Source organism: Felis catus, chromosome C2 (assembly GCF_018350175.1).
Source record: "Felis catus isolate Fca126 chromosome C2, F.catus_Fca126_mat1.0, whole genome shotgun sequence".
NCBI lineage: Eukaryota > Metazoa > Chordata > Mammalia > Carnivora > Felidae > Felis > Felis catus.
In genome coordinates this window covers 29,212,924-29,235,644 of record NC_058376.1, presented here as the reverse complement: position 1 = coordinate 29,235,644, position 22,721 = coordinate 29,212,924, and the positions used below count along the sequence as shown (strand labels likewise).

The 22,721-nt window shown below is 36.0% G+C and overlaps 1 protein-coding gene across 18 annotated transcripts in view; it reads right to left on the bottom strand.

The window, feature by feature from the left end:
- LIPI (lipase I) overlaps positions 1 to 22,721 on the bottom strand; it is an 81,448-nt gene that overhangs the window by 16,394 nt on the left and 42,333 nt on the right. For 13 of the 18 annotated variants that reach the window (XM_045036729.1, XM_045036737.1, XM_045036736.1 and 10 more), the window contains 2 exons: positions 12,840 to 12,951; positions 6,440 to 6,616 (listed from right to left, as the gene is read on the bottom strand). In XM_045036729.1, coding sequence (XP_044892664.1) covers positions 6,440 to 6,616; positions 12,840 to 12,951 — 289 coding nt within the window. Of the gene's footprint in view, positions 1 to 3,697; positions 6,074 to 6,439; positions 6,617 to 12,839; positions 12,952 to 22,721 lie in introns of those variants that run through there. The other 5 variants (XM_045036740.1, XM_045036738.1, XM_045036739.1 and 2 more) reach the window with 3 other exon arrangements.

Genomic DNA, 22,721 nt, shown 5'->3' with positions numbered 1-22,721 from the left:
AAAGAGGACCACTTATTTCAATTATCAAATATTTTAAAAATCCTTATATAACTGCAAGAGAATTTTAATCTAAAACAATGTTAGGAGAATATGAATAAAACTATCTTGTCTCTTTAATAATTAAAAAAATGAATTTCTAAAAATATTTAGGTATAACATTTTTGTTCAATAATGACTCTAATAGTATATAATATGAGAGTTTGGGTGCCTGGGTGGCTCAGTCAGTTGAGCATCCAACTCTTGATTCCAACGCAGCTCATGATCCCAGGGTTGTGGGATCGAGCCCCACATAGGGCTCTAAACTGAGCATGGAGCCTGTTTAAGATTCTCTCTCTCTTGCTCGCTCGCTCTCTCTCTCTTCCCCTGCCGCCTCCCCTGCTGTCTTGTTCTCTCTCAAAGAAAATAATAGAAAAGAAAGAAAAGAAAGAAAATAAAAGCTCATTTCCAGTCGTCCTAAAACTACTTAATTCTCTCTTCCTCTGCCCCTCTCCCCCACTCTCTTGCTCTCTCAAAGAAAGGAAAGGAAAGGAAAGGAAAGGAAAGGAAAGGAAAGGAAAGGAAAGGAAAGGAAAGGAAAGGAAAGGAAAGGAAAGGAAAGGAAAGGAAGGGAAAGGAAGGGAAAAGAAGGGAAAAGAAAGGAAAAGAAGGGAAAAGAAGGAAAAGGAAAAGAAAAAGCTCATTTCCAGTCATACTAAAACTACTTAATTCTCTCTTCCTCTGCCCCTTTTCCCTGTTCTCTTGCTCTCTCAAAGAAAAGAACAGAAAAGAACAGAAAGGAAAAAGCTCATTTCCAGTCATCCTAAAACTACTTAATTCTTATATGAGGTGTAGCTTACATTACATATAGAAACACTATATGCATGCACTACTCACATAGTTGACATTGTTTTGGAGTTCCTGACCCATATCACCTCTCAAAATCACAGTGACCTAGAGAACATCATTTGGGGACATAGGAAAAAGTGGGGTGTGGATATTGAAGATGGAAGACAAGTTTCAAGAAGGATGAACAAATTTCGGGAAAATGTAAAATGAGTTATGTCAAAATTGCTACCTGTAAACACCCTTCAGAGTCCTAGAGTTCCAATCCTCATATTCCCCCAAAGTACTGCATGGGTCGGCCTTCAGCCAGGCAATTTCAAAGACACAAATGCAAGGTTGAAGACTTTAGCACAAATAATGTAACTGTAAATGGGTTTTCTAAGAGTACTCTTTAAGTTGAAGACAGTACTGTTGCCTTTTCCTAACTAAATACTCTCATTAAATTTAAGTTCCATGTGTAGTATTTTCAAAAGAATCTTGAAACCATTCAGCTAAATGCAATACTAAATAACTAGAGAAGTATCAGGAAGTAAGTAAAGCATTCAGGCAAAAGCTACAAAAGTATTGATCAAAATATTTAATTAATTTGAAAAAGGACAAAATGTCTAAATGTATTTATAAGCCCTCCAAGATATATTGGACGAAATTATTTGAGGAGTTACTACAATGTTCAATCTCAAGTTGTTTTACAGGCAAAATATTACATTGTAGCCATTCAGAACAATAAATATAACCACTTAAAAAACCTAATTTACCCCCAAATTGTTTAAAGTATCTTGAAAAATCTGAATTTGAGTACTCCCACTTAAATATTCATTTTTTGTCTTCATTCACAGGTTAATTGCATCTGGCAAACAAATTTTGATTTTTTTTTTTGTTAAACCAATATTTAACTTTAGTAGGATACATTACAAGCCAATGTACTTTCAATTAATGTTTTGCTCGATTTATCAAAATATTTTCAGTTTTTCTGTAGTGTCCTGTTATTTTTGCCACCAAGCATCTATCCCCTTTCAGGTAATATAATCTTCTTTGATAATATTACCTTTATCGTTCTTTATCCCACTCTCAATATATAAACTTTGATTGAATTTGATTCCATCTTGTTTCAGAGTAAGCATAAACCAAAGGACTTATTTCCTTGGCCAATCAGAAGAATCTATTTCCTTGACCACAGTGTAAGGTTCAAAGGTATGTACTTGCCCAAAGTCACCGAGATGCAGGGAGACCTTAAAACCTTTTCTCCACCCATCCTCATGGGATTAGAACTTGGAATCAAGTAGCAGCCAAATTGGTATTATATAGACAGAGTATGAAGCAATGTGAATGGTAAAGTCAAGAGCTAGCACAGAACTGTTCTTTGAATGCAGCCAAACCAGGAGCCATATCTTCCATGGGATTTTCAGATATGTCTGGCTACATGACCCTTTTATCTTTAGGGACTTGCAGTTGGATTTTCTGTCTTTTGTAGTAGGGAATTCGCTTGTTTGTATTATCTGCTATACAACATTGTGCCTATAGTAAACAGTATTGTATTGTGCACTTAAAATTTGTTGAATGTAAATCTCATGTTAAGAGCTCTTACCACCGCAACAATAATTAAAAAAAAAACAATAGACAACTGAGGGGGTGGTGACAGAGTTTGCCTTTTGCTTCATGTGAACTCTGAGCAGCAGGGATAAGGTCTTTAATGAATAAGCCATTTGGTGAAACAGGTAAGGTGAAAGCACTAGGCAGAATGTCCACAGCTATTAGAAAGTATATTTGTTTACATCTTCATTACACATTGTTTATACAACAAAAGAAAAATAAAACATAAAATAAAAAGCTCAGATCATTTTTGTAGTTTGTACATTTTCTCTTTTGTGTCCTTGTCCGTTTATCCTCATAATATATTCATCCTTTTATTATTGATTTGTAAGGTATCTTGTTAAATTAATTATTTTTTCACCTTTATTGAGATATAACTGACATATAACACTGCGTAAGTTTGAGGTATACAACATGTTGATTAGATATACTTATATATTACAAAACAATTACCACCATTACCATTTTTTTTGTGGACAACATTTAAGATTTACTTGTAGCAACTCTCAAGCATATGATACAGTACTGTTAACTATAATCACTACATTATACATTATAACCCCAGAACTTATTCATCTTATAACTGGAAATTTGTATTTTTTACCAATATCTTACCTTTTTATCTGCCCCTTAGGCCCAGGTAACCACCATTCAAGTGTCTATTTCTATGAGTTGGGCTTTTTTAGATTCTACACACAAGTGATATAGTATTTATGCTTCCCTGATTTATATCACTTAATATAATGTCCTCAAGGTCCGTGCATATTGTCACAAACTGCAGCATGTCCTTCTTTCTTCTTTCCTCTATGATGAATAACATTCATACGCATATGCACACATACATATAGTGATCCATTCATCCATTTGATGGACACGTCAGTTGCTACATTTAATCTTCCACTCTATGAAGATTACTTTGAATACTTGCAGAATTCTATCTTTTTTAAAAAAGTTTATTTATGTATTTATTTTGAGAGAGAGAGAGAGAGAGAGAGAGAGAGAGAGAGAATCCTAAGCAGGCTCCATGCTGTCAGTGCAGAGCCCGATGAGGGGCTCAATCTCACAAACCATGAGATTAAGACCTGAGCCGAAATCAGGAGGCATACACTTAACAGACTGAGCCACCCAGATGCCCCACAGAATTCTATCTTTTAAAATTTTTTTATGTTTATTTTTGAGACAGAGACAGAGCATAACTGGGGGAGGGGCAGAGAGAGAGGGAGACACAGAATCTGAAGCAGGCTCCAGGCTCTGAGCTGTCAGCACAGAGCCTGATGTGGGGCTTGGTCTCATGGGCTGTGAGATCATGACCTGAGTCAAAGTTGGACACTTAACCGACTAAGCCACCCAGGCACCCCCAGAATTCTCTCTTTATCACCAAATTTTAAAAAATAAAATATATAAGAGTGAGTCTAAAGATTGGTCTCTTTTAGTTTCTGGTTCTTAGTTTACTCTATCAATTTGCGATCTGTATCTTCTTCTGAAGACAGTTTTCTTGTATTACATCTGCACTTAGTTCTTCTGTTGTGTCTCCTCTTCAACAACACCAGATAGCTATATTTTGCATTTCAATTATTTTTTCCCAACAATTGTTCCTCAATCTTTTATATTATGTATATCACCTTATTCTGTAAATTATTATGAAATGAGTTTTTTACATTAGTGATCAATTCTATTTTTTATTTTTAATGTTGATACTAAACTTGATACTGTCTTTAGTTTAACGGTGAGCTCACTCTGCATCATAGTCAGCTGTTTCATAATCACAAACAAGTGCTCTTCTCTTGTTCTTTAATGAATTACTGTTTTCTTAAATATTATTAAGAACACCAAGCAATGATTTGTACAATTTCCATCTATTTCCTATAATAAATCTTTTAAAGGGTCAACCTTATTTCTAAATCTTGATTGTTAGATCTTTTTTTTTCTATGTTGCTTATGCTGAAATAGGCAGCATTTTGTTGTTGTCATTGTCACTGTTGTTGTTATCGTTTTTTGTGTTTTTCCTGTTCACTTTTGCTTAAATGATAAAAGCAGTATCCAGTCCTATCATTTGCCCATATAAACAAAGGGTGGATTATTCTTAGTTCCTGTTATTGTCCTTGTGTATGTAATTAAACTTCTCTTTCTCATCTTGAGCTTCTGTGCTATTTTATGTATAAAGGTTCTAGCTAATACCTGGTGTCTGGCCAAAGCTTACATTATATGCTTCTAGACTGAAGAGAAAATTCTTTTTCTTTTTCCAGTTGTGATATATAGGGAAAAGACTTCATTCAGGGACAATATGAATTCTTTACACTTAAGTACCAGACAGAAGGTATAAAACTACAACCTCTAAACTTCTCTGTTCATACCTTCCTTAAGCTCAGAGGAGTATTAATGGGGGAAATTAGGAGGCTATGATGGTGTAACAAGTTTGGTCCCTTTAAAACCTAGCTTTTGGAAACACAAGTATAGTCTGCATTCTTATGTTTACCAGAATATTTGCATGTTTAAGATAATAAATACAGAGATCAGTTGAAGATTACAAATCTTGAGACTAGTCCTTTAAACATTACCTACCCCCTAATGTGCGTGTGTGTGTGTGTGTGTGTGTGTGTGTGTGTGTCTGTCTGTCTCTCTCTCTCTCTCTCTCTCTCTCTCTCTGTCTTTGGTATACTCTGGCAGGGAATAATATTGCTAATATTTCTAGCTGAAAATTTCAAATATTTTGGCATTTTTGGTAGGTATTTCAATCAAAGGCAAAGAAAAGTAGAATAACCCTGAGATTTTTTCTACTATAATGACATCTTAATTATTGACTTTTGAGTGACTAAATATTCTCATACCAAAGGTTACAAAATAATTTACACTTCAAACAATCCAGTTTTCCTCTGTTAATATAGACCTCATCTAAATGCATGTTCTTGTCATTTATTATTTTTATTCTCCAAAACTTCTTATTTACTCTGTTCAACATTCATATAAAGGTAACTAGAGAATCAAATATACAAATACAGAAAAATAAAGAGAAATAAAAAGAAAGATCTACAGTCAACTAAAGAAGAGTGATTTCTAGCAATTCACAAACCCATTGCTATTGACTCTCAGTTGGCACTCACAGTTGGAACAACTCACATCTCACATATCCAAATTGACAGATGGTCAACTCATTAAAGGGGTCTTAGTGGTTCTTAATGTTTTCACAGAGGTATTTCTGTGGGAATATGAATTCTGTCATGGTGAACATGTACATCAATATCATGGGCACAAGGATAGTAGGAAAATCTCTTCAGTTGTGAGAACATGGAACTAAGAAAAGCATATTAAATGGACAAAGAAAAATACTGATACAGTCTATCGTCTTCAAATATCCCCATCAAGTCAGGATAGTATCACATTTTTGTGTAATGGAGATATTTGTGATGTAACAGAGAAACCAAGGCATAGGAGTCAGACTTTCCTCCTGCTGTTATTGTATATATGCTAGAGCTTCACTTATGTCAATATATGCCTAGGGTTGAATCTCCATGATGTCTAGACTCTGATATATAATAGATACAAATGGATTTTTTTTCTCTTCCCAAATAAAAATAAAGAGAAAAATCATTGAAAGTCCTGATGACTTCTATCTTCTATGATGATATGCTTCGTGATAGAGTTTTCAGCCATTGAACCCCATCTAAAGAATTGTACAAAAGGAATCTCAACGAATCTATAAATATATATGTATATGTAAGAAATTATTGATCAACTTCTAAGGCAGATATTTGTCTCACATTTTTCGTTTTTATCGTGTCTAATGAAATGATTGTGTTTTTTTTCTTTGCCTAGGTAATGTGACTCCAAACTAAACTTCATTCAAACTAATTTTCATTTAAAAAGTGCATTTTGCACCTTTTAGATATTCTAATATTTGTGTAAAATATAATCTGAAATACACAATAAACATATATCTGAACATATGAATTCTTAAGCCATTTCTTAGCATACTGATATTTTCAAGTTTAAAAGATAATATACTGAAATCAAAATTTAGTTTTCTTACCTTTCTGGATAGGTAAGTGATTGTACCATGACACGGTGGATGTTGTAATTACATTGGAAACATTGCCAATTTGAGCTCTGAAAATATCCCAAACCAATGCCTGAAATATTTACAACATCATTTGAAAACTGAGCAAGAATCTTGACTTCTTGAAGTTGATAAAATGATCTGTTCTTCCTAAACAGAAAATTTAATATGCTCACCATATTAGTAATTTAAAATTTAACTCTAAAGTCAATATAATCTTAATGTAGTATAGAAACAACAATCTTAAAGGAAAAAAAGCCAAAACATATTTGTGAAGTATTTATTAAAATAAATTAAAACAAAATAAAATAATAATATAGGTATCCTCATACAAAATTATTTGGGGACACTTTTTGAGAAAAAAGTGGGGCATCTTGTCTTTCTGACTTGGTGTCTAGATTGTACATTTGTCTAAGATTACCGGAGTCATTTTATGCTTCCTGTTTTAGACACCGTAACAACTATTACAGTTCTCTGAATGGACAGGATACTCAAATAATAATTCTTAATTGATCTGTGCCATTTTGTCAAATATTTGTGAATTATTACAAAAGCTTCAAACTCAAAAGGAAAAAAATAAATGTAGAATTTAATAAGTACAATTTCCTGAGCATTTACAGTGTACCCAGAACTATAATGAAGCTTGACATGCTTGACCTTATCTAACTATCTTGACAACTCCATTGACTAGGTACTATTAGTATTGCCATTTACAGATGAGAAAACTGAATATCAGAGCATACAAATGACTTTCCAAAGCTAGTGAATGCAAAACAAACACAGCCATGTCAATGATCTTCTTCATCACTCTACTCAAATTCCTCACCCCTATGTGCCAGAAACATAGGGGGGGGCTGGAGTCAGATCAATAAGGATCTGCTTGACTACAAAGGAAACTCCAAAGAAGGTGAAGAAGGAGGAGGAGGAGTAGGATAAGTAAGAGAAGGAGGAAAGAAAGGGAGGGAGAGCAGGAGGAAGGTGGAGGAGGGGGAAGAGGAAAGGAGGAAGGAAGGAAAGAGAAAAGAGGAGAGAGCAAAAAAAAATTAAAAAATCTGTCGTGGTAATTTCCTCCTTCAAGGTGACAATGATTTGCTTGAGCAAAGGCAACAATCATACGTAAAACAGCTGAGGAGCAACCAGTGGTGTCTCCAGCTCTTGTGCCATCTTATATTTATCCCTGCTCTTTCCTGCTTTTGATTCTTCGAAACAGCTGGGCTCCAAAAAGGTTGTCATTACTCTCCTCAAAGCCCATATCTATTAACCCCAGGAACTGATATTACCTCCTCTTTCATGGAATATAATGTCATTGTTCATATCTCTAATTTCTAAGACGTTATCTAGATTTCTCAGAGATACTTCAGAATCAGTATGTCCAGATGGGAACAATTTCACATCCACTTCAATGATTTCAAATACCAACTATTTGCTCGTGACCACCAAACCTCTGCCTCTATCTGAGCTCTGTTTGCTGAGATCTATTGCTTTTCACCATGTGTACCTGCATACCTTAAGGATGTCTAAAACTCAGTAGGGTTCAAATCTAAATGACATCTTTCCCAACACCCATCTCTCACAAAAAAATAAATAAAATAAATAAAAATAAAACCTACAACTAACAAATTTTCTTATTATTTTAAATGGCATCACTACCTATTATCCAAGCTAGACAACTAGGATTCACTCTTGATATCACCCCCTCTTTCAATCCCTACATCCAATCTATCATAAATTCCTACTGATTATTCCTACTAAATATCCTGAATCTGCTTTGAATTCATACATTTCCACAGCAAGCACTCAGACACCACTGTTCCTTTCCTATATTCTTGCAACAGCATCCTGTCTTTTTCCTTGTCAACACATTGTGGTCAAATTGCTTTTCCAAAATGAAAATCCAACCCGGCTCCAACCAAACTGCTCCAACTAAAACCCTTCAGTGATTTTCATTTGATCAGTGAGTGAAATATAAATCCCAAAATATGCCCTACAAGTTCTAGTTCTTACAAAATCCAGGGGCTCTCTACTTCTCTCATATCTCTCTTGCTGATCCTGCCTCCATTCTAAGACATCAGAAAATTCCTTCAGATCCTGAAATGGGCTATGTTCCCTCCTGCTTCAGGATCTGTGCATTTGTTGATACTTTGTCCTGTAATATAGCAAAGAAAATCAATCTTGTCCCTCGTTTAGGTCTCAACTAAAATGTCCTCAGAGAAACTTTTAGTGACCTCACTAATTCATATCCCTTATTTCATGTTTCCATGCACACTATAATTTGCCTCAAGACATTTTTCAGATTTTATTTATGTAGTTTTATTTAATTTTTATAACTGTTATATATTTCATTAGGGCTTCAAGCTTAAAGAGGGTAGGACCATGTCTATCTTTCTCATCACAGTATCTTCAGCACTTAGCACAATTACTAGCTCAGTGTAGATTCCTCTGTTTGAATAGAGGAATGATGAACATCATCATTTTATTTGTATTATGTATGTGTAAAGTCTATCTGCTGCACTAGACAGAAGTTATGTAAAGACAGCAATCTAATTTTTCCAGAATTATATCCCTAATTTCTAGTACAGTCATTGGCCTATAGAAGCTTTCAAGAAATTATATTGAATGATTAAACTGGCTCCTCTCCATGACTTCCCAGCTCAATAAATGGCATCATAATTTAACTAGTTACCTTGAAACTGGTTTCTTTACTTAACTTTCACATATTTAATTAATCATAAAAAATATCTATCCTAAATCCTAAAAAAAAAAAAAGGAAGAAACACCTCCACGTATTGAGTCTAGACCTCTATCATGTCTCACATAAATTATTATAATAGGCACCTCCACCTCTTTGGACACGTGCCACTCTAATCTCTCCATTACTCATCCTCTGGGGGAATCCTTCCAACCAGAATGTCCAAAATTGATACCTCTTGTTTAAAATCCTATATTTATATATTATTATATTTAGCATATTATAACATGTGAGTAATATTTAGCGACATCAAAAAATGATTGCACTGTAGCATTCAGTATAAAAATCAGGATACAGAACACATTTGTGGTAAGATCCTAATTTTGCTAAATGAAGAAAATAATGTGTGTGCACAAGGGTATATACCAGAATGAAGAGAGGAAAAAGAGGAGGTAAAGGAAGAGGAGACATAGTTGTAGACCACATAGTAAATGTGAACATCCCTGGATGATATAATTATATATGATTCTTTTTTTTTTTAATTTTTTTTTCAACGTTTATTTATTTTTGGGACAGAGAGAGACAGAGCATGAACGGGGGAGGGGCAGAGAGAAAGGGAGACACAGAATCGGAAACAGGCTCCAGCCTCTGAGCCATCAGCCCAGAGCCTGACGCGGGGCTCGAACTCCCGGACCGCGAGATCGTGACCTGGCTGAAGTCGGACGCTTAACCGACTGCGCCACCCAGGCGCCCCTGATTCTCATTTTCTACTGTATAATATGACACATTTTCTACAGTAAGCAAATCTTCCTATTTTAATTTTGAAGAGGGAAACGAAAGGTCATTTAAAAATCTCTGACTTCCCTGGTTTCTGAAACAGTTTAAATCTCAAAGCATGACTAAAGTTATTAGCAAAGAATTATTAATAGAAAAACAATAAAGCCCTTGGCCAGTAATAGATGGACAGATTTGTCATGAATATATCATCCTTCATGAAAAATGCACTAATTCAAGGACATGAATAAAATATATCAATATTTCAGGGTGTTCTGCATACACAATGATGTTTATAAGGGAAATGAAGAATCACAATTTCTTTGCCTTTTGAACAAGTTGGAAACAACTTCTCTAGGACTGTAGTCTGTGAGCTGTTACTGAACTCAGATACTCTCCTATCTCCATGCCTTTGAAAACACTGTCTCCATTCCTTGATTGCAATATCTCTCCTTTAAATGTTTCCTTGCATCCTCTTCATACACCCACAGCACATAAGTATTCTGCTACTATAGATCTTATTACTTAAAGCTGTAATTACTCATCAGTCTCCTTCAGTGTTCTGTGACTTCCTTAAGAACCGTAACAGTGCTATTTTAGTTTGAGTATCCATTATTTAGCGAAACGCCTGAATAAATTTTAGTGTTGCTGAATAACACTGTTGAATAAGTGGATTCAAAAGCTAAGAAAGCATATATTTCATAAAAATAAATAAAGGATCATATGCATATGTGTGTGCACAGATAGGCACATACATACACTATTTTAAGCAACATAAAGCAATAAACTATTACAAAATAACTATTATAACCCAGTCAATCGTGCTGAGAATTAGGTGGAAAGAATTTGAAGTTTCTCTTATTAAAATATGGGCCTTGATGTAAATGAAGAATTTAGATTGAAATCCCGGTTTGATTTATTTAATAGTCTTTGGGTGACTGAAAAGAAGTTGAGAAAAGGGAAAAAACAAAAATAATTGATGCTCACTCAGGACAAGTTTTATCCGACTACTAAATTATCTGCAAAGCCTTTTAAAATTTTATGAAAACTAATTTGGTAAGGCTCTAATATTAAAAATACATTTATCTCAAAGTTAAAAAAATTTTCTCTGACTTATGACTCAGAATGTTATTTCCAAGAGTGGCCTTAGTATCCCATGATACTATAAATAGTTTCTATGTTATGTCAGTACACAGGTTCTCAATATTTGATCATAATATACTTCTTTTACTATTATTTTCTTTGTGGATTTTAAGGTGTTAAAGATTTATCTACAAAACAAACTTCGTTTATTATGAGCTATGGCTACTTTGTATATTTTCGTTATTTTAGATTTTAAACAAAGGTTCATAATAATACTGTAAAATTACATACATCACTGCCGTTATTTGTGACACTAATGTGCAAATATATAAGCATGCAGAGACTTTTTCCTGGTTCACTTTAATGGTTGCATAAATTTGGATGTCATGATGTACTCAAGTCTGAATCCCATCACACACTAGATTTAGTCAATTCAGGTATTGTAACTACCTAGACTGTGACAACAGTAAACGTTGGATATACCAACTATGCTTCCTGAAATTCGAATGATGTCATCAGTAATCAATCTAAACTTAAACCAAACTGTTGTAAGTCCAGGTGTAATAAAATAAAGTGTTTCTTTTATCTCATCACTAGATATGTTACCTGTGAGCCTTTCGAAAAGTTACATTATTTAATAGATTTCTAGAAGTCTAGCACAGCAGGTTGGAAACTACTATTTAAAAATGTTTTTAATGTTTATTAATTTTCAATAGAGAGAGATGGGGGCCCGGGGGTGGGGCAGAGAGAGAGGGAGACAGAATCTGAAGCAGGCTCCAGGCTCTGAACTGTCAGCATAGAGCCTGACGCAGAGCTCGAACTCAAAAACCGAGAGATCATGACCTGAATTGAAGTCGGACGCTTATCCAACTGAGCCACCCAGGCACCCTGAGGAAACCACAATTTTAATAGTAGCATGCATCTTCATACCATTCTTTTATTTAACAGAAAATGAATTTCCTTGTTTGAGAACTTATGAAATAGACAGGTATACCTTCAACATATTCAAGCTGAGAATATTCTTTGAGATGATTAGATAACTTTTAAAATATGTATATATAACATACATATATACACAAAAAGCTAAATAGAAGATTAAGCAAAAAAAACCCTCTTCTATTTTGTAGGATTTGTAGCTGCAAGTGTTTCTCTGAAATACTGAAATTGGGTCGCTCTACTGACGGAAGTTACTTGACATTTGGTCATATCACTGTGAATACAATGTTGCCTGAAAACTAGAGAGAAATAGAAGGCAAGGTAGTTTGAGAAGAAGAACACGGGAATGACAATCAAAAGAGAAAAAAAAAAAAGTTTTCCTAATGTTTGTAGTCCCTAGGTGTGTATGACATAAAGAAGTTTGGGGGCGCCTGGGTGGCGCAGTCGGTTGAGCGTCCGACTTCAGCCAGGTCAGGATCTCGCGGTCCGTGAGTTCGAGCCCCGCGTCAGGCGCGGTCCGTGAGTTCGAGCCCCGCGTCAGGCTCTGGGCTGATGGCTCAGAGCCTGGAGCCAGTTTCCGATTCTGTGTCTCCCTCTCTCTCTGCCCCTCCCCCGTTCATGCTCTGTCTCTCTCTGTCCCAAAAAATAAATAAACGTTGAAAAAAAAAAATTAAAAAAAAAAAAAGAAGTTAAGTAGTAGACTTCATATTCCACATCTTTCTGCAGACAATGAATGAATTAGAATATAACACCTGAGATATTTTAATATTTAATATTTTAAGACTCTCTGGAGAAAAAAATTTACACTATTTGTATTATATTCGAAAGTGGATGCTCAAGAAAACAAACATTTAATTTATGAAAGAAAAAAAATTACTAAATTATACTTACTCATAGACCCTTGACTCTTCAACCATTCCAAGCTGGTTTAATAACTTAAATGTAATACAGCCATTTTTCATATTGTTATCCAGAACAGTTATACTGAGAACAAAATAATAGCCTACAAAAAATATAGAATGCAATTGACATTATTATTATTTTCTACTTATTTTTGGTACCTATACAGATATAGATGTGTGTTTGTAAATATGTGTGTATAATATATGTATTATATGTAATATACGTATAATATATGTATTATATATAATATACATGTAATACATGTAATTACATACATGTAATCTAGACACATATTATATATGCACATAATATCAAGAGGCATTTTGTACATGGGTAATATATTTTCATTTTGTCAATTTTTAACTAGACTTGAAAATGAGAAATGGAGGGGCGCCTGGGTGGCACAGTCGGTTAAGCGTCCAACTTCAGCCAGGTCACGATCTCGCGGTCCGTGAGTTCGAGCCCCACGTTGGGCTCTGGGCTGATGGCTCAGAGCCTGGAGCCTGTTTCCGATTCTGTGTCTCCCTCTCTCTCTGCCCCTCCCCCGTTCATGCTCTGTCTCTCTCTGTCCCAAAAATAAATAAACGTTGAAAAAAAAAATTTTTTTAATAAAAAAAAAGAAAATGAGAAATGGAAGAACCTGCCAGAAAGTCATTGGTATGGTAAAGAGCTGGCCAAATAGAGAATACTAACTGGTGTGCAAACCATAAAAAATCATAGTTTAGGTCAATGAAACAATTTTTATTTTTCAGTAGCACACCTAAAATAAATATGATAAGTTTCCATATTTATCTGAGGAATTGTCTTGGCTAAAATTGCTTGACAAATATAATTCCCAGTTTCATTGTTTTTTAGGAATGACTGTAAAATTAAGTATTTTTATATATACCCAGCTCGTAGTAGCTCTTATTCAAAATAACCAGTCAAAATATCTGTACACTGAAAACTACATAACACTTACGGGAAAAAAAACTGAAGAAGACACAAAGAAATGGAAAAATATTCCATGCTTTTGATTTGGAAAAACAAATGTTGTTAAAATGTCAGTACTACCCAATGCAGTCTACATATTCACTGCAACCCCTTTTCAAAGGAACATGAGCATTCTTCACAGAGCTAGAACAAACAATTCTAAAATTTGTATGGAACCAGAAAATACTTCAAATAGCCAATGTAATGTTGAAAAAGAAAATCAAAGCTGAAGGCATCACAATTCCATACTTCAAGCTGTATTACAAAGTTGTAATCATCAAGACAATATGGTACTGACACAAAAATAGATATAGATCAACGGAACAGAATAAATAATACAGAAATGGACCCAAAAATGTATGACCAACTAATCTTTGACAAAGCAGGAAAGAATATCCAATGGAAAAAAGACAGTCTCTTAAGCAAATGGTGTTGAGAAAACTGGACAGCGACATGCAAAAGAATGAACCTGGACCATTTTCTTACACCATACACGAAAATAAACTCAAAATGGAAGAAAGACCTAATTGTAAGACAGGAAACCATCAAAATCCTAGAGACGAAAACAGTCAACAACCTCTTTGACATTGGCCACAGTAACTTCTTACTAAACATATCCCTGGAGGTAAGGGACACAAAAGCAAAAATGAATTATTGGGACTTTATTGAGATGAAAAGGTTCTGCATAGTGAAGGAAACAATAAGCAAAACTAAAAGGCAACCGATAGAATGAGATATTTGCAAATGGTATATCGGATAAAATGTTAGTATCCAAAATCTATAAAGAACATGTCAAACTCAACACCCAAAAAAACAAATAATCCTGTGAAGAAATGGGAAAAAGACATCAACAGACACTTTTTTTTTTCAACGTTTATTTATTTTTGGGACAGAGAGAGACAGAGCATGAATGGGGGAGGGGCAGAGAGAGAGGGAGACACAGAATCGGAAACAGGCTCCAGGCTCTGAGCCATCAGCCCAGAGCCTGACGCGGGGCTCGAACTCACGGACCGCGAGATCGTGACCTGGCTGAAGTCAGACGCTTAACCGACTGCGCCACCCAGGCGCCCCAACAGACACTTTTCCAAAGAAGATATCCAGATGGCTAACAGAGACCTAAAAAGATGCTTAACATCACTCATCACCAGGGAACTACAAATCAAAACCACAATGAGATACCACCTCACACTTGTCAAAATGGCTAAAATGAATAACTCAGGAAACAACAGATGTTGGCAAGGATGCAGAGAAAGGAGAACCCTTTTGCACTGTTGGTGGGAATGCAAACTGGTGGAGCCACTCTGGAAAACAGTATGGAGGTTCCTCCAAAATTTGAAAATAGAACTACCTTATGGCCCAGCAATTGCAATATTAAGTATTTATCCAAAGGACACAAAATGCTGATTCAAAGAGGCACATGCACCCCAATGTTTAAAGCAGCACTATTGCCAATAGCCAAATTGTGAAAAGAGCCCAAATGTCCACTGACACACACACACACACACACACACACACACACACACACACACACACACACAGGAATATTACTCGGTGATCAAAAAGAATAAAATCTTGCCATTTGCAACAATGTCAATGGAACTAGAGTGTATTATGTATGCTTAAGTGAAATAAGTCAGTCAGAGAAAGTATCATATGTATCATATGATTTCACTCATGTGTGAAATTTATGAAACAAAACAGATGAACATAGGGAAAGGGAAGGAAAAATAAGATAAAAATAGAAAGGGGGGGTCAAACATAACAGACTCTAAAATACAGATAACTGAGGGTTGCTGAAGGGGTATGGGGTGAGAGGATGAGCTAACTGGGTGATAGGCATTAAGGAGGGCAGTTATCAGGATGAGCACTGGGGGGTTAAATGTAAATGATGAATCACTAAATTCTACTTCTGAAGCCATTACTACATAAAATGTTAAATAACTTGGATTTAAATTTAAAAAAATAAAAGGGGAAGAAAAAATTCCCAGCTAAAAATTGATACATATTTCAGAGGCAAGGATACTGAACTCACCCCCATACTCAGTGTTGTCTGAACTATAGAGAAAGTTCTGACTCCCTGTGAGATTTTTTTTTAGCACAGAAGAATTTATTAAGGAATATGTAGCTCAAACAAGCATTCAGGGCCAGAGAACAAGGCTCAGCCAGAAACACTGCCCCCAAATCACAGGACAGACTGCTTCAAGATCCCATTGCTACCACTTCCAAAAATGAGCTAGAAGATTAGCTAAGAAAGCAAGTTTAAGACACTTTCATTTCTATGATGAGAAAATATTAACACATCTGGACAGGAAATACCCAGAGGGAGGATTTAAATTCACATCAAAGAGATATTTTTAAGTATGCACTACATCTACCCCTTTTACCAACTAACATCAATATCCACTCTTCCTCCTATATTTCAAGCATGATGCTATTATTGCTTAGATGCCCATTCCATAGTACCAATAACAGCCAAGTGGGCTACATTTGGCTGCAATCCAGTGTAAGGCAATACCCATTCTTTTAGTTCTATCCCAATCCTGTTGTGATATTGTAACTTATGGACTAGAATGTACAGTCCATCTCCATCATACTTTATATAAGGGAGGTAGACACTAGTCCCTGTACTGTGAACTATTTCTTAGAAGAAAACATATAAAAACAGAACATGGAATGTATGAAATTATCTTGTGAGAAATACATGTAGTAAAACCATGCAGGCTAGGTGTTAAATGTTGCTACCAAATAGACAAGAGTAACTTCTTGTTTTATGCCTGATGCTTACTTAGTACCACCTTAAATGAGATAATTTATTTACCACTGGACCTCAAGAAATTCTAACACAAGAGACTGAAGAACCACTTCTTACTCTGAAGTGACTCCCCAGCTTTAGACAAAAGACTGTTTCACCTCACCCGGAAAAGTAGGTGTTCAGACTCTCTCAGATGATTTCTGGTAGTGTGACATATTAAGATGTCACAGAAAAAGCCCATCTCATGTTACAAGTACATGGAAATGATGACTGTACAATCCATAAATTAAATACAAAACCAAGCTCAGATGAAGGCAGGGAAAATATCACAAGGCAGAAAGGAAGAGAAAATAAAGGCAAAACATAAGGAGGACTGAAGCCCTGGATCCCTACACGACCTGGGAACTAGATTTAGCATGGAGACAGAGGATGCATGTCAGCTTCCATGCACAGGAGGCATGATGCTAAGTAAAGGAGCTCAGTAAGATAGAAGTTAAACCCAAAAGGAAGAAGTAGGGGAGGGAGAAGAAAGCCAGATAAAATGTAGAAAAACAACTGGTAAATAGAGTATTTGATGTAATAGCATCCGTAATAAATACTAATTGTTAAACAACAAGTGAAATAAAATACTATAGAACATAATATTCAAGATGGAAAAAAAGACACAGATTCAAGGGGTCTATGAGACAAATTGTTGTGATAGAATCAGATAAAATCAGGAGGCAATTTTATGTACAAAGAAAAAAAGAAGGAAGTCACCAGGCAACTATAAAAATCCTGAACTTTTATACATCTAAGAAGCCATAGTCTCAGAATAAAGCTAAAATCTAAACAATAGCTGCCTGCTCAAAATAAAAGATTTAAATAGGACTCAAATTCCAACATAATAGACAAAATGCTCAAAACATTATTGAAAATTGCCCATTATACCAAGAACAAAGACAATCACAACTTTGGTGAGAAAGGAAATCAATTGATGCCAACACTGAGATGAATCAGATGCTAGGATTATCTGACAAGGATTTCAAAGAAGCCATTATAAAAATGCTTCAAAGTCATTTCTTGAAAAAAAAATGAATAGAAAAATCTGAGCAAAAAAATAGAAACTGGAAAAGAAAGTAGAAATTACATAAGTAAAAACTACAGTAATGTATATATAACTCATTGCATGTGCCTGACGGTAGAGTGGATGATAAAGGATAGAAATCAGTGAATCTGAAGACAGATCAATTTGGCACTCAATCTCAGCAATGTAGAGAAAAGAGATTGAGGGGGAAAAAATTAACAGGGCCTCAGACACTTGTGGGACTAAACAAAAGATGTAATTTCTGTGTTATCATCATATCAAAAAGAGAGAAAGGAGAGTGAGGCTGAAAGAGTATTCAAAGAAATGATGGCTGATGGCTGAGGACTTTCTAAATTTGGTGAAGGAAACTAACATGAAGATTCAAGAAGCTGAGTGAATGTAAACAGGATACTAAACAAATCCTCACCATGTCATCTCAAAACTAAACTTCAGAAAACTGGGAGGAGGAGCCAAGATGGCGAAACAGCATGGAAGGTTTTTGTGTGTCTCACATCCATGAAATACAGCCAGACCAACACTAAACCATCCTGCACACCTAGAAACCTAATCTGAGGATTAACACAACAATCTACACAACCTGAACCACAGAATTCAGCAGGTACGTGGCATGGAGAGGTGAACTTGGGGAGAGAGAAAACATGGAGGGCAGGGAACTGCTTTTGCATGCAGAGAGAGGATGGACATGGTGGGGGAGAATAAGGGGAAAGCACCCCTCCCTAAAAGCAGCTGGAGAGAAAGTGGAAAATTGGAAACAGCTGCAGGGACTGAACTAAAAAGGGAGAAAGGAGAAAGGAGAGGGTTTAAATTCCATTAAGACTGTAAACAAGGGGATCACAGTCTGCAACTCTGCAGCTCAATACCTGATGGTGGTCTGGTGTAAAGGGTGAATCCCCAGGAGCAGAGTGGGGTCTGACAGGTTCTCGGGCTACAAGGGGAGAAGCGGTGGTTCCACTGCTGGAGAGAAGCAGTTCCACTGCTGGAAGGACGTTTGGTAGAGGCTGTGAGGCCACCTGTGCCCAGCAGACCCCAGAGAAGGGCCACATTCACTGGTGCTGGAACAAGGTCATTGGGGGTGAAGCCTGGTGCCAGATGTGTGTTATTATTTTCCATACCCCTGAGGTGCTGCTGCTACACTGTCTCACGAACTTTTTCTGGGGCGGGCTAGCACCCAGCCGCAGTTAGTGGGCATCGGCAGCAGCATGATCCCGCAAGCATTCCTGGGTGTGGCTGGCACCTGACTATTGCTCTGTGAGACCCTCCGCAGAGGGGCAGAGCAGGTCAAAGCCACAGTACCTCAGAAGTGGGGGGATGGGGAAGGCAGTGGCATCTGAGACAAAACTCTGGAGGGAGGTGCTGCCTGGGGTCTGGTCACTAATGGTGTGGAAGTGGCGAGTGGACAGAAGCTGAAGATGAAGGATGGATGCACGATTGCTGATCAGGGAGAAAAGAGTTCCAATACTAGAGACTGAGTAGTTGGGTGACACCATTTTTACTGCTCCCACACATGTGCATATGCACCTACAAGTGCCACAACAATCCACCCCAGTAGGCTAGCAGCACCATCTAGTGGATAAGGGAGCCGTTACACTAAGCCCCGACCAACTGGGCTGACCAAGCTCTTCAAGAACACAAGTCTCACCGCTTGCTCAGTTTATGTACTATAAAGTGCTTCATAGTCTGACTTCCAGGGGAAAATGAAGTAATTTAAGTACTATTTCAATCTGTTAGCAGGTCCAATTATTCAATTTTTTTTCTTTTTTCTTTTTTTCACCTCTTTTTCTTGAATACAGAAAGAGAAAAAAGTTATTTTTATTTTTAATTTCTATTAAAAATATATTTCTTTAATTTTTTCTACTATATTCTTTACTTTTGTGTAATTTTTTTCAAATTCTATTTTACTTCCATCATTTCATTTTAGTCTATTTTAGTATTTTCATTTTTTTCAAATTCTCAAACAATTTCCTTTGTTTCCCCCTTTTTTCTCTAATCTATCAAACCACTTTCAACACCCAAACCAAAACACACCCAGGATCTAGCATCATTTATTCGATTTTTTGTATGAGTGTGTTTTTAATTTTTTAATTTTAATATTTTTAATTTTAATTTTTCTACCTCATTAATTCCTTTTCTCCCTTCAAAATGACAAAACGAAGGAATTCACCCCAAAAGAAAAGAGCACGAAGAAACGACAGCAAGGGATTTAACCAACACAGATACAAGCAAGATATCTGAACCAGAATTCAGAATCATGATAATAAGAATACTAGCTGGAGTTCAAAATAGATTAGAATCCCTTTCTGCAGAGATAAAAGAAGTAAAAACTAGTCAGGATGAAATAAAAAATGCTACACCTGAGCCGCAATCATGGGTGGATGCCTCAGGGGCAAGGATGGATGAGGCAGAACAGAGAATCAGCGATATAGAGGACAAAATTATGGAGAATTATGAAGCAGAAGAAAGAGCTACATTAAGGCAAAAGAGCATGATTTAAGAATTAGAGAAATCAGTTACTCATTAAAAAGGAACAACATCAGAATCATAGGGGTCCAGAAGAGAAAGAGAGAGAAATAGGGGTAGAAGGGTTATGTGAGCAAAACATAGCAGAAAACTTTCCTAACCTGGGGAAAGATACAGACATCACAATCCAGTAAGCACAGAGGACCCCCATTAGAGTCAACAAAAACCGACCATCAGCAAAGCACATCATAGTCAAATTAACAAAATACTCAGGAAAGAAGAGAATCATGAAAGCAACAAGGGGAAAAAACTCCCTAACCTACAAGGGAAGACCAATCAGGTGTGCAGCAGACCTATCCAGAGAAACTTAGCAGGCCAGGAAGGAGTGGTAGGATATATTTAATGTGTTGAATCAGAAACATATGGAGCCAAGAATTCTTTATCCAGCAAGGCTGTCATTCAAAATAGAAGGAGAGATAAAAAGTTTCTCAGACAAACAAAAATTAAAGGAGTTTGTGACCACTAAACCAGCCCTGCAAGAAATTTTAAGGGGAACTCTCTGAGAGGAGAAAAGATGAAATTATAAATAAATAAACAAATAAATAAATAAATACCAAAAGCAACAAAGATTAGAAAGGACCAGAGAACACCACCAGAAACTCTAAGCATCAAAATGGAAATAAATTCATATATTTCAGTACTCACCCATTAAATGTCAATGGACTCAATGCTCCAATTAAAAGACATAGGGTAACAGAATAGATAAGAAAACAAGATCCATTTGTTTACAAGAGACCCACTTTAGACCTAAAGACACCTTTCGATTGAAAATAAGGGGATGGAGAACCATCTATCATGCTTATAGTCAACAAAAGAAAGCCGGAGTAGCCATACTTGTATCAGACAATCTAGACTTTAAAATAAAGACTGTATCAAGAAATGCAGAAGGGCACTGTATCATAATCAAGGGATGTATTCACCAAGAGGACCTAACAATCATAAACATTTATGTGCCAAATGTGAAAGCACCCAAATATATAAATCAATTAATCACAAACATAAAGAAACTCATCAATAGTAATACCATAATAGTAGGAGACTTCAACACCCCACTCACAGCAATGGACAGATCATCTAATCATAAAATCAACAAGGAAACAATGGCTTTGAATGGCACACTGGACCAGATTGACTTAACAGATATATTCAGAGCATTTCATCCTAAAGCAGCAGAATACACATTCTTTTCCAGTGCACATGGAACGTTCTCCAGAATAGACCACATGCTAGGACATAACAGCCCTCAGCAAGTATAAAAAGATCGAGATCATACCATGCATATTTTCAGACCACAACGCTATGAAACTCGAAATCAACCACAAGAAAAAATGTGGAAAGGTAACAAATACTCGAAGACTGAACAACATCCTACTAAAGAATGAATGGGCTAACCAAGCAGTTAAAGAGGAAATTATAAAGTATATGGAAGCCAATGAAAATGATAACACCACAATCAAAATCTCTGGGACACAGCAAAGGCAGCCATAAGAGGAAAGTATATAGCAATCCAGGCCTTTCTAAAGAAGGAAGATCTCAGATACACAACCTAACCTTACGCCTTAAAGAACTGGAAAAAGAACAGCAAATAAAACCCAAAACCAGCAGAAGACAGGAAATAATAAAGATTAGAGCAGAAACTAATGCTAACAAAACCAAAAAAACAGTAGAACAGGTCAATGTTAATTCTTTAAAAGAATTAACAAAATTGATAAGCCACTAGCCAGTCTGATCAAAAAGAAAAAGGAAATCACCCAAATAAATGAAATCAAGAATGAAAGAGGAGAGATCACAACCAACACTGCAGAAATAAAAACAATAACAAGAGAATATTATGAGAAATTATATGTCAATAAAATGGGCAATCTGGAAGAAATGGACAAATTCCTAGAAACATATACACTACCAAAACTGAAACAGGAAGAAATAGAAAATTTGAACAGACCATAACCAGTAAGGAAATCGAATTAGTAATAAAAAATCTGCCAAAAAACAAGAGTCCAGGGCTGGATGGCTTTACAGCATAATTCTACCAAACATTTAAGGAAGAGTTAACACCTATTCTCTTGAAGCTGTTCCAAAAAATAGAAATGGAAGGAAAACTTCCAAACTCTTTCTACGAAGCCAGCGTTACCTTGATTCCAAAACCATACAGAGACCCCACTAAAAAGGAGAACTATAGACCAATTTCCCTGATGAACATGGATGCAAAAATCCTCAACAAGGTATTAGCCAACCGACTCCAACAATACATTAAAAACATTATTCACCACAACCAAGTGGGATTTATACCTGGGATGCAGGGGTGGTTCAATATCCACAAAACAATTAACGTGATTGATCACATCAATAAAAGAAAGGATAAGAACCATATGATCCTCTCAACAGATGCAGAGAAAGCATTTGACAAAATACAGCATCGTTTCTTGATGAAAACCCTCAAGAAAGTAGGGATAGAAGGAGCATACTTAGAGATCATAAAAGCCATATATGAATGACCCAATGCTATTATCATCCTCAATGGGGAAAAACTGAGAGCTGTCCC